The 12,178-nt window shown below is 43.7% G+C and overlaps 1 protein-coding gene across 1 annotated transcript in view; it reads right to left on the bottom strand.

The window, feature by feature from the left end:
* Positions 1–550: 550 nt before the first annotated feature.
* Positions 551–12,178, bottom strand: part of LOC142312103 (uncharacterized) — a 45,323-nt gene continuing 33,695 nt past the window's right edge. The window contains exons 2-7 of the mRNA XM_075350984.1: positions 9,000–9,149; positions 7,094–7,273; positions 6,887–7,010; positions 6,716–6,801; positions 6,484–6,574; positions 551–5,394 (exon numbers count right to left, since the gene is read on the bottom strand). Of these exons, the coding sequence (XP_075207099.1) occupies positions 4,238–5,394; positions 6,484–6,574; positions 6,716–6,801; positions 6,887–7,010; positions 7,094–7,273; positions 9,000–9,077 (1,716 nt within the window). The 5' untranslated portion in view covers positions 9,078–9,149 and the 3' untranslated portion in view covers positions 551–4,237. The remainder of the gene's footprint in view (positions 5,395–6,483; positions 6,575–6,715; positions 6,802–6,886; positions 7,011–7,093; positions 7,274–8,999; positions 9,150–12,178) is intronic.

The following is a 12,178-nucleotide window of genomic DNA, read 5'->3' as shown; positions in this document are numbered from 1 at the left end:
CATCCGATTTGCGTTTACTTGGACCATCGTTTATTTTTCAACAGGACAATGACCCCAAACACACTTCCAGGCTGTGTAAGGGCTATTTGACTAAGAAGGAGAGTGATTGGGTTTAGGTCTGGTGAACGTGGAGACCAGGTCATCTGGCGTAGCACCCCATCAAGATGGTTTGGGGTGAGCTGGACCGCAGAGTGAAGGCAAAAGGGCCAACAAGTGCTAAGCATCTCTGGGAACTCCTTCAAGACTGTTGGAAAACCATTTCCAGTGACTACCTCTTGAAGCTCATCAAGAGAATGCCAAGAGTGTGCAAAGTAGTAATTAAAGCAAAAGGTGGCTAGTTTGAAGAACCTATAATATAAGACACATTTTCAGTTGTTTCACACTTTAAGTATTTCATTCCACATGTTTTAATTCATAGTTTTGAGAAGGTGTGTCTAAACGTTTGGTCTGTACTGTGTGTGTGATTTTTATATATATATATATATATATATATATATATATATATATATATATATATATATATATATATAAAAATACATATTAACAATGGCTATGTAGTTGAATTATCCATTTAAAAGATAACTTCACAATTTATTATACAATCTAACTGCAGTTGGAATGAAGGACCTACGAAAACGCTTTGTCCTACAGCGCGGATGTATAAGTCTCTGACTGAAGGAGGGTTTGGAGGGGGGTTTTCATGATAATTTTCAACTTTGATAACTTCCTCCTCTCACCCACCACAGCTACAGAGGACAACCCAGCACAGAGCTTGACCTCCGTACCAATTTTGTTGATCCTGTTTCTGTCCCTTTCAGTACAACCAACCCCCCAACAGACCACTCCATAAAAAAAGGCAGATGCTACCACCGTGTCATAGAATGTTGTAGACAGAGTCCTACAGACAGCGAAGGACCTTAGCCTTTTCAATAGGTGGCGTCGACTCTGGCCCTTCTTATACAGGGCATCTGTATTCGTAGTCCAGTCCATCTTTTTGTTAAGGTGGACACCCAGGTACTTGTAAGAGTCCACTGTCTCAATGTCTTTTCCCTGGATGTTCACCGGTACTATATAGGGTGACTTCCTCCCAAGGTCAATAACCATCTCCTTCGTCTTGTTGGTATTCACTTGGAGAGCATTGCCGTATTGTCCGAGAACTTCTGAAGATGGCAGTGGTCCGAGTTGTACCTAAAGTCCGACGTATACAGACTAAACACTAAACAAAAAGGGTGAGAGGACAGTGCCCTGTGGTGCCCCAGTGCTGCGGACCACCACATCAGACACACAGTTGTGAAACCTCACATACTGTGGTCTGTTGGTGAGGTAATCGATTATCCAAGCCGTCAACTGATTGCCCACTCCTGCTCCCTCCAGCTTCCCTCTCAGCAGAGCAGGGTAGATGGTATTGAAAGCACTAGAGAAGTAAAAAAAAAACATGACCCTCACAGTGTTTCCTGCTTGTTCTAGGTGAGAGAGACATCGATGCTACAGATAGATAACAGCATCCTCCACCCCAATACCCGGCTGGTAGGCAAACTGCAGGGGGTCCAGTACTGGGCCCACCACAGGACGGAAATGATACAGGATAAGCCTCTCCATGGTCTTCATCAGATGAGAAGTCAGAGCCACAGGTCTATAGTGGTTAGGCTCCCTGGGGTGTGAGATCTTTGGCACTGGAACCACACAGGACGTCTTCCACAGATCAGGAACCCTCTTCAGACTCAAGCTCAGGTTAAAGATGTGCAGGACCACCTGACAAAGCTGGTCCGCACAATCTCTGAGCAGTCTGGGGCCAATTCCATCCGGTCCTGCTGACTTCCTGATCTTTCTTCTCCTAAGCTGACTCCTCACCTGATCAACTGTGAGATGAATGTGAGGCCGAGTTGGAGTGGAAGGAAACTGGAGTACCTGGAGGAATCCCACGCAAACACAGAGAGGACATACAAACTCCTTGCAGATGTTGTCCTTGGTAGGATTAGAACCCAGGACCCCAAGGAGTTTGTATGTTCTTCCCGTGTTTGTGTGAGTTTCCTCGGGGTTCTCCGGTTTCCTACCACACTCCAAAAACATACCCTGTAAGTTGATCATATCCAGGGTCGGGCTGCCTATATAAGGCCAACTTGGGCCATAGCCTAGGGTGGAACCGTCAGGGGTTTATAAATGCAGAAAAAATAACCCCACCAAATATATTCACCTTTTTCTGTATTATTTTGAAAAATCTATATAAAATGCATTTTTTTTAAATTTACATTTATGTACATTAAATAAAGTAATACATTTATGTTGCCCATCGTCTCTGAGTTACATGCAGACTTATGTGCTTTGTTTTAGGATGTAGAATTGTGTGAATCCAGCCCTGATTCCATCTCAATTCAGAACACATCCAAAGAAAGTGAGAGAGAGATGAGGCAGGGGGACAAAGGCTGTGCTTTGTGTCCGAAGAGAAATATTAGAAGGCAGTACTTCAGCAGTAAAGTATCACAATGTGACTGTTGGATAATGAGGGATAAGAGCTCCTAGGCTGTCCCTCACGCTATGGGGCCCTATGCAATCCCTAACCTCAGGGATACTCCTAATAGTGGAGATGGCCGAGTCCCGTTCCTGGCCCTGCTCCTGACTTAATCTGTTACACCCCCCACCAGGGAAGAACGGGGCAGGAGTGTTGTTAACCACAGATAAAAACAGTCAAGGGAAAACCAAAACTCTGAGACACACACACACACACACACACACACACACACTTAGACAATAAGAGACCCAGGAGGAAAACAAGAGCAGGAAGGTAGCTACAAAAAGCAAGAGGTGTAAAATCCACAACTGTACAAAGCAATATTCACTACTTCCATCAGATAGTCTAGAACACCACAGCTCACCAGACCAACTAAGATAAACTATAGCTGGCATAGGAGTAAGGATTCAGCCAGCATAAATAGGAGGGGGAGCAGATGTGATTGGCTTCCCCACAACATGTGATCAAAGGAGATTAAAAAACAGACTGGCAAAGATTAACTCTTGCTAGAATGCCTATGATTCACCACACAGCAGGTTGACGTCCGAGTCTTTCTGAGCTGATTCGAGACACCAGAGAATTTCTCAGGTGGAGTGTCAGAATCTGTAATCTGAACAGAACCTGACGCCACCATGACAGTCGGCAAAGTTTGTGAAAATCTCCGTGTGACAATAAGCCGGCATGTAATTCACACAGCATGCAGCTACACTATGTACTACAAATCTGACAAATAAAATGGCTGTGTAAAAAGCAGCAGCTTGTGACAAACATACTTAGTAGTGAGTTTAATGTATTTCTTTTCATTCAAAAATATTGGTGACCTGCTCCTTTATGAATGCAAAAAATAATGTGTAGTTGAAATGCAGCAACAACACTGTAACGTCTGTGATCTGTCACTACAAGCCTACTGATCTCTCTTCTTACATATTTTGAATCTTTATATTATCACGTTATCTGTATACTTTGTCTACTGGTTTCTCTCCGAATTTCTATAGCTAATCTGTGACATACTTGCCCTATCCAAGTTCTCTACAAAATGGCTACTGCATTCTCTAATTCGCCTTTTATAGAAGCTAGGATAGTCCCTTCTGATTGACTAGCATGTGATTTTACAGCTGCAAGACAATATGGAGAAGCCAGCCCAGCTGCGCCAAGGTCAAGATACCCTTCTCTGGCTAATACAATTTTATGCAGCATAAATGATTTATAACAAAAAGTCAATGGCAAATTTTATAAAATTAACTGAACCCCATGAATTCAAATGAACAAAAAACATAACTCCCAATTATCCTGGATCCATTGGGACGGTTTGATTGACATACTGATTATCTCTTACCTTAGGCTGGGTTCACATAATGTTTTCTCCTACAGTCAATGACTCTGTAGGGGCATACATCAGAACCCACTACAAATCGTGATTTGGGCCTGTGCCAATGACGCAATTGGCTATAACGATGCAGACAAAATCACAGTGTGCTCTGTCTTGCATCATTTTTGGTCATATACACCTATTTGAGGTGGGCACTAAGACAGTCTACTACGCAGACCACATAATCTGTCCCTTTTTGTCTTTGAAAGTTGGCAAGTATGGATAAAGCATTTACAAAATTCTGAGCATCAGAATGGCCTCACTCCTACATCTACTGGCTTTTTCCCTGTGTGAACTCTTTGATGCTTAACAAGATTTGATTTCCATACAAAACATTTCTCACATTATGTGCATGAAAATTAGTTCTCCCCTGTGTGAGTTTTTCTATGGTAATCAAGACTTCTTTTGATAGAAAAACATTTCCCACATACTGAGCATGAATATGGCTTCACTCCTGTGTGAGTTTTCAGATGGACTTTCAGATGTGATTTTTGGACAAAACATTGACCACACTCTGTGCATAAGAATGGCTTCTCTCCTGTGTGAATTCTCTGATGTATAACAAGAGCCAACTTATCTGGAAAACATTTTCCACATTCTGAACATACAAATGGCTTTTCTCCTGTGTGAACTCTTTGATGCTTAACAAGATTTGATTTCCATACAAAACATTTCCCACATTCTGCACATGAAAATGGCTTCTCCCCTGTGTGAGTTTTTCTATGGTAATCAAGAGTTCTTTTGCTTGAAAAACATTTTCCACATTCTGAGCATGAATATGGCTTCTCTCCTGTGTGAGTTTTCTGATGTGATTTCAGATGTGGCTTTTGGCCAAAACATTGCCCACATTCTGTGCATAAGAATGGCTTTGCCCCTGTGTGAATGTTCTGATGTTTAACAAGAGTGTACTTATGTTTAAAACATTTACCGCATTCTGAACATGAAAATGGCTTCTCCCCTTTGTGAGTTTTTTGATGCTCAGCAAGACGTGATTTGTGAGGAAAACATTTCCCACATTCTAAGCAAGAAAATGGCTTCTTTACGGTGTGGCTTTTCTTGTGTTCAGTAAGTTTTGATAGACAGTCAAAACATGAACCGCATTCTGAGCATGAGAACGGCTTCTCCGTAGTGTGACTTCTCTCATGTCGAACAAGATATGATTTCTTCATAAAACACTTCTCACATTCTGAACATGAAAATTTCCTAGCTACTTTGTGACTTTTCTCATGGTTAGCAAGATTTGATATATCTTTGAAACATTTTCCACATTTTAAACATGCAAATGGATTCTCCCCTTTGTGAGATCCATCAGGTTCAACATCCCTGCTCTTATTTTTGTTTTGCTTAACAGTCTGAAGTGAATCAGAAGATATGACATGTTGAAAAGGTTCCCTATGAAGCTCTGATAGTAAATCTGGGATAATTGCCTGTTTTTCATATGCATCTTCAGTGAGACCATGATCATCTTTGAAATCTGACGAGATCACATGTCCATCAGAGCATCTGGTAAAATCACCTACCGAGAATAAACAAATACAAAAAAAACCAAAACAGTTAGAGATACTCCATAACACCTCATGCGTATGTGTATAAAAATGTCTGGAGGTTTTAATAGATAAGAGATTTCTCAGTCACCATATGGCTGATTAAGGCTACTTTCACACATCCGGTTTTTGCTCTGCGGCACAATACAGCGCTCTGCAGAAAAACCGCAACCGTTTTTTTTTGCCGCCGGTTGCGGGTTTTTTTGCATAGACTTACATTAGTGCCGTATTGTGCCGCATTGGGCTTGCGTTCGGTCCGGTTTTTGCCGCATGCGGCAGATTTAGCCGATGCCGCGGCCGGAACGTTCCCTGGCACGTTTTTTGCTCCAGCAAAAAAACTGCATTGCGCCGCATCCGGCCGCTGCGGCGCATTTTTCAATGCATGCCTATGGACGCCGGATGCGGCGCGATGCGGAAAAAAACGCATCTTGGTTTCTTCCACTGCGCATGCTCAGTAGCGTGCCGCAACCGGAAAAAAACGGACAGGCCGCATGTAAAAACTTATGCAAAGGATGCGGTGTTTTCGCCGCATCCGTTGCATAGGTTTCACAGCCGGATTGAGCCGCACTGCTCAAACCGGATGTGTGAAAGTAGCCTAATATTCCCCTTTTTAGGTACAGAGAACCAACCGTCTTATTAGCAATATTAAATTATGTATATTCATCAGCTCCATATAAATTCTAAGGAGCGGAGTTTTAATGACAACACATGATCTCTTAATCTTTTAGTCATCACCATGCACCCTTACTCAGATCAGAAGTATGGGCTTTACTTCATAAAGATCCATAGTCCGTATAGTGAAGTATACTGTGAGATCTTATGCAAAAGGACTATTAACCATTGTAAATAATCCAGACTCCAACACTACCTATTATTGAGCTGCATTGAGAATAACTAAAAAGTAACAGTTAATTCAGGTGAACTTATCCACCACCTTATTCCTATTTTCATCAATATTTATCTAGTATTTTTGTAGAAGGGGTGAAACGAAAGCTGAAAAACCTGAAAGATGTGACTGAGAAGAATCTGACAGTTCTCTGCATTTAGTGATTACTACTCACCTGTGCGATTATCTGTAAAAATCTCCTCTTTACTCTGCTCATTAGCCCTCACATATGTCTCTGTAGTATTAATATGGGTCAGATCTTTACCCTGAAAAAAATACTGTAAAAGTCACAGACAGATGGAGAAGTCACATCTATGATCAGCTCTAATCCTGCCATCTCCACTGTTCTTACTACACAAGTATAAAACATATTATACAGATGGATAAAACAAATCTGAGCACAAGACCTTCACACTGAGATTTTCTTGTTTACAGTCCTGTGGAAGAAGAGGACGGGGACATCTCTCTGGTGTTGTCCTTTTACTGGATCGAACTGGAGGAAACACATACAGGGACTGAATTCATTGTTTACATACACACACAACCTAAAATTGTTTGTATTTAGTTCTGTCTATTACCTGGTGATGTGAGGAGCTGGGGAACCTCCATCATGATGTCCTTGTACTGATCTTTGTGTCCTTCTAAATACTCCCACTCCTCCAAGGAGAAATAGACGGTGACATCCTGACACCTTATAAGAACCTGACACATACAATGATACCGTCATCCCCCCGATCCCTTCATTGTGTTACTGTATAATGTCCCAGCATTCCCAGCAGTGTCACCTCTCCAGTCAGCAGCTCAATCATCTTGTAGGTGAGTTCTAGAATCTTCTGGTCATTGATGTCCTCATGTATCAGGGGGTGAGGTGGAGGCTCCGTGACTGGGCTCAGGGGTCTTCCCCATCCCTCAGACACAGGGTCCTGACAGCGCTCACTAGAGGTCTTCTTCACTACTGTGTAATCCTGGTTATGGAGAGACACATTAATAAATCTCACTACAGACATTTCCAGAGTCCTCACCTCTCCAGTTCTGTCCATCTGTTATTCCCATAGATAAGAATGATGTACAGTGCCTACAAGTAGTATTCAACCCCCTGCAGATTTAGCAGGTTTGATAAGATGCAAATAAGTTAGAGCCTGCAAACTTCAAACAAGAGCAGGATTTATTAACAGATGCATAAATCTTACAAACCAACAAGTTATGTTGCTCAGTTAAATTTTAATAAATTTTCAACATAAAAGTGTGGGTCAATTATTATTCAACCCCTAGGTTTAATATTTTGTGGAATAACCCTTGTTTGCAATTACAGCTAATAATCGTCTTTTATAAGACCTGATCAGGCCGGCACAGGTCTCTGGAGTTATCTTGGCCCACTCCTCCATGCAGATCTTCTCCAAGTTATCTAGGTTCTTTGGGTGTCTCATGTGGACTTTAATCTGGAGCTCCTTCCACAAGTTTTCAATTGGGATAAGGTCAGGAGACTGACTAGGCCACTGCAACACCTTGATTTTTTCCCTCTTGAACCAGGCCTTGGTTTTCTTGGCTGTGTGCTTTGGGTCGTTGTCTTGTTGGAAGATGAAATGACGACCCATCTTAAGATCCTTGATGGAGGAGCGGAGGTTCTTGGCAAAAATCTCCAGGTAGGCCGTGCTATCCATCTTCCCATAGATGCGAACCAGATGGCCAGGCCCCTTGGCTGAGAAACAGCCCCACAGCATGATGCTGCCACCACCATGCTTGACTGTAGGGATGGTATTCTTGGGGTCGTATGCAGTGCCATCCAGTCTCCAAACGTCACGTGTGTGGTTGGTACCAAAGATCTCGATCTTGGTCTCATCAGACCAGAGAACCTTGAACCAGTCTGTCTCAGAGTCCTCCAAGTGATCATGAGCAAACTGTAGACGAGCCTTGACATGACGCTTTGAAAGTAAAGGTACCTTACGGGCTCGTCTGGAACGGAGACCATTGCGGTGGAGTACGTTACTTATGGTATTGACTGAAACCAATGTCCCCACTGCCATGAGATCTTCCCGGAGCTCCTTCCTTGTTGTCCTTGGGTTAGCCTTGACTCTTCGGACAAGCCTGGCCTCTGCATGGGTGGAAACTTTCAAAGGCTGTCCAGGCCTTGGAAGGCTAACAGTAGTTCCATAAGCCTTCCACTTCCGGATGATGCTCCCAACAGTGGAGACAGGTAGGCCCAACTCCTTGGAAAGGGTTTTGTACCCCTTGCCAGCCTTGTGACCCTCCACGATCTTGTCTCTGATGGCCTTGGAATGCTCCTTTGTCTTTCCCATGTTGACCAAGTATGAGTGCTGTTCACAAGTTTGGGGAGGGTCTTAATTAGTCAGAAAAGGCTGGAAAAAGAGATAATTAATCCAAACATGTGAAGCTCATTGTTCTTTGTGCCTGAAATACTTCTTAATACTTTAGGGGAACCAAAACAGAATTCTGGTGGTTTGAGGGGTTGAATAATAAATGACCATCTGAATAAACTTTTCACAATTTAAAAAAAAAATAAAAAAAGAAATAACATTCTTTTTTGCTGCAGTGCATTTCACACTTCCAGGCTGATCTACAGTCCAAATGTCACAATGCCAAGTTAATTCCGAATATGTAAACCTGCTAAATCTGCAGGGGGTTGAATACTACTTGTAGGCACTCTAATGTGAAGTCATCAGAATCTCTCACCTCTCCAGTAATCCGGAAGAGAATCTCTAGGGTGAGGTGTAATAACCTCTCTGCCATCTTGCCCCTGTCCATATCCATCCTTGAAAGGTTAATCAGTAAGATTCTCTAAAATAGAAGATATTTACTGAGAACTTCCAATATTGTAGAAACCTAAATGGGAAAAAGATGAAAAATCGTAGGATCATAATAAATACAATTTCTGCAGTTAATAAGGGGAAACATATAAAAAAACAAAGTAACTGTATAAGCACTGGATACACAAGACTGAAAATTGATATTACTTACTGGTAATTAGATTTAGCAGAGCCATGACAGCACCCAGGAGAGAGGGTCTACCCACCCCGAAGAATAGGAAACCTATAGCTGCTAAAATGTGGAGCCTCTGTATATGCTTCAGTGGTTTACAGAGCATGAGAGGACTCTGTTTAGTTAGTATGACACATACATACCTCCCAACTTTTAAAGAACGTAAAGAGGGACAAAGTTTGCGGCGCGCTCTGCGTGCCGCGGCAAATTTTTAGGCCACGCCCATGGCCAGGCCTCTTACCACACCCAGTCAGCAATGACAATCATTGTTTTAGAAACAATAATTAAAAAAATATACCATATTTTTCGGATTATAAGACACACTTTTCCTCCCAAACATTTTAAGATCCGAATACAGCTTACCGGGGTGCTGTTTGTCAGGCGACCGGGTGCGTTCTGGTGGCCGGGTGCCTGTGGCTGCGTGCAGGCAGCCGGGTGCCCGTTGGTGCCGGCTGCCTCTCTGTACGTGCGGGCGGGCGGATGTGCGTGCGGGCAGCCGGGTGCCGGTAGGTGCCAGCTGCATCTCTGTACGTACGTGCGGGCAGCCGGGTGCCCGTCGGTGCAGGCTGCCTCTCTGTGCATGCGTGCGGGCAGCTGGGTACCCGTCGGTGCCAGCTGCCTCTCTGTACATGTATGTGTCCCGCCCACAGCCATGACTCAGTCATGGGTACGGGATTGAAATAGACCAGGTGAGTGCTGCTAAGAGCAGTTCTACTATTCATATGTGAGGCCGTATGGCACATTTTATAAAAATATTTTAGTGTAGGACTGCTTCAAATGAGATTTGCCGTGACGTGGCGAAGCAGCTCAAGAAATTGCAATTTTTTGCCAAAAATCTCAAAAATTTTTAAAATAAGTACAGTTTGGAATGTTTAGTGCTGTAGTGCACATTTGGTGCTGGTTTTTTGTTTTTTCTTCATTGAATTGGTCGGTGGTTGACCTCCACCTTGCTTTGCACCCCAATTTGGGATGTATTCCATCTGTCTAGATTTTGGCGGTTGGTGACTGTTCACATTAAGTCATCAGGCTTTGTCCACAGGCTGTTTACTTCATGCAGCATTTGCTTGGACCTGTCCCGCCAACAGCCATGACTCAGTCATGGGTACGGGATTGAAATAGACCAGGTGAGTGCTGCTAAGAGCAGTTCTACTATTCATATGTGAGGCCGTATGGCACATTTTATAAAAATATTTTAGTGTAGGACTGCTTCAAATGAGATTTGCCGTGACGTGGCGAAGCAGCTCAAGAAATTGCAATTTTTTGCCAAAAATCTCAAAAATTTTTAAAATAAGTACAGTTTGGAATGTTTAGTGCTGTAGTGCACATTTGGTGCTGGCTTTTTGTTTTTTCTTCATTGAATTGGTCGGTGGTTGACCTCCACCTTGCTTTGCACCCCAATTTGGGATGTATTCCATCTGTCTAGATTTTGGCGGTTGGTGACTGTTCACATTAAGTCATCAGGCTTTGTCCACAGGCTGTTTACTTCATGCAGCATTTGCTTGGACCTGTCCCGCCCACAGCCATGACTCAGTCATGGGTACGGGATTGAAATAGACCAGGTGAGTGCTGCTAAGAGCAGTTCTACTATTCATATGTGAGGCCGTATGGCACATTTTATAAAAATATTTTAGTGTAGGACTGCTTCAAATGAGATTTGCCGTGACGTGGCGAAGCAGCTCAAGAAATTGCAATTTTTTGCCAAAAATCTCAAAAATTTTTAAAATAAGTACAGTTTGGAATGTTTAGTGCTGTAGTGCACATTTGGTGCTGGCTTTTTGTTTTTTCTTCAATGTATGTGGGCGGGCAGGCAGCCGGGTGCCCATCGGTGCCGGCTGCCTCTCTGTACGTGCGTGCGGGTAGGCAGCCGGGTGCCCGTTGGAGCCGGCTGGCTCTCCGTGCGTGCCGGGCGGCTGTGCGGCAGGTATCCCAGTGTGTCCGCGTTCCCAGGTTCAAATGATGGCGCCGGGAGTCAGCGCATGCGCAGATGGATCTCTTGGATGAGCGTTCCATCTGCGCATGCGCCGCTCCAGGCGCCATCATTTGAAGCGGGACCGCGGACACACTGAGACACTTACTTAACCGGCCTGCTGCACCTGTCACCCGCCGCCACGGCTCCCACCACGGACGCCGCTGTCACCACTGACCCGCTGCGGCTGCCAGCACAACCTCTGCCTCCTGTGACCCCGCTTCACCACCACTGCTGGCCCCCTCCGGTAAGAGAACACCGGATTATAAGACGGACCCCATTTTTTTTTTTTACTTTTTTTTAGCTCTAAATTTGGGGTGCGTCTTACAATCCGGTGCGCCTTATAAAACGAAAAAAATACGGTACATATATTTATTTCTAAGTAGTAAATTAAAATATAAATGCAAACTTGGCTGTGTTACTTTTAAACTAGAATATTTTAAACCACAAAATTCTGTTTTAAAGCAGATCTGCCCCATGTACAAAACTGCAGACTTCATGACAGATCCGCTCTATTAGATAAAATATCTGTAATAATACTGTGCTTTTGGTTAATGGGAGGAATAAATGAATACAGGCAACTTACTGTTCTGATTGTTCCAATTGTGGAGACACGGGGGTCAGTGGGTGCTCTCGTCCGCTGATCCGGCCGCCTTTAGAAAGACAGCATGGCCCAGGGTTCATCCCAACTGAACGCCTGACATCCTTAATCCCTCCCTCTCCTCCTCAGCTGTGATCCGACGGCAGGATCACATCACAGTGTAATGGCTCACGCTCACAGCACAGCAGGAGCCGAGGGTCATTAGCATATCGCATCACATGTGATATGCCAGCGTGACCTCAACTTGGTATGTGCGCATGTTGCTTTCTGTGCAGTGCGGAAAAGAACACACCCTCTGGCAGACTG

Source organism: Anomaloglossus baeobatrachus, chromosome 5 (genome assembly GCF_048569485.1).
Source record: "Anomaloglossus baeobatrachus isolate aAnoBae1 chromosome 5, aAnoBae1.hap1, whole genome shotgun sequence".
Classification (NCBI taxonomy): Eukaryota; Metazoa; Chordata; class Amphibia; order Anura; family Aromobatidae; genus Anomaloglossus; species Anomaloglossus baeobatrachus.
Note: the sequence above shows the minus strand (reverse complement) of the source record. Positions and strands in the feature narration are given on the sequence as shown.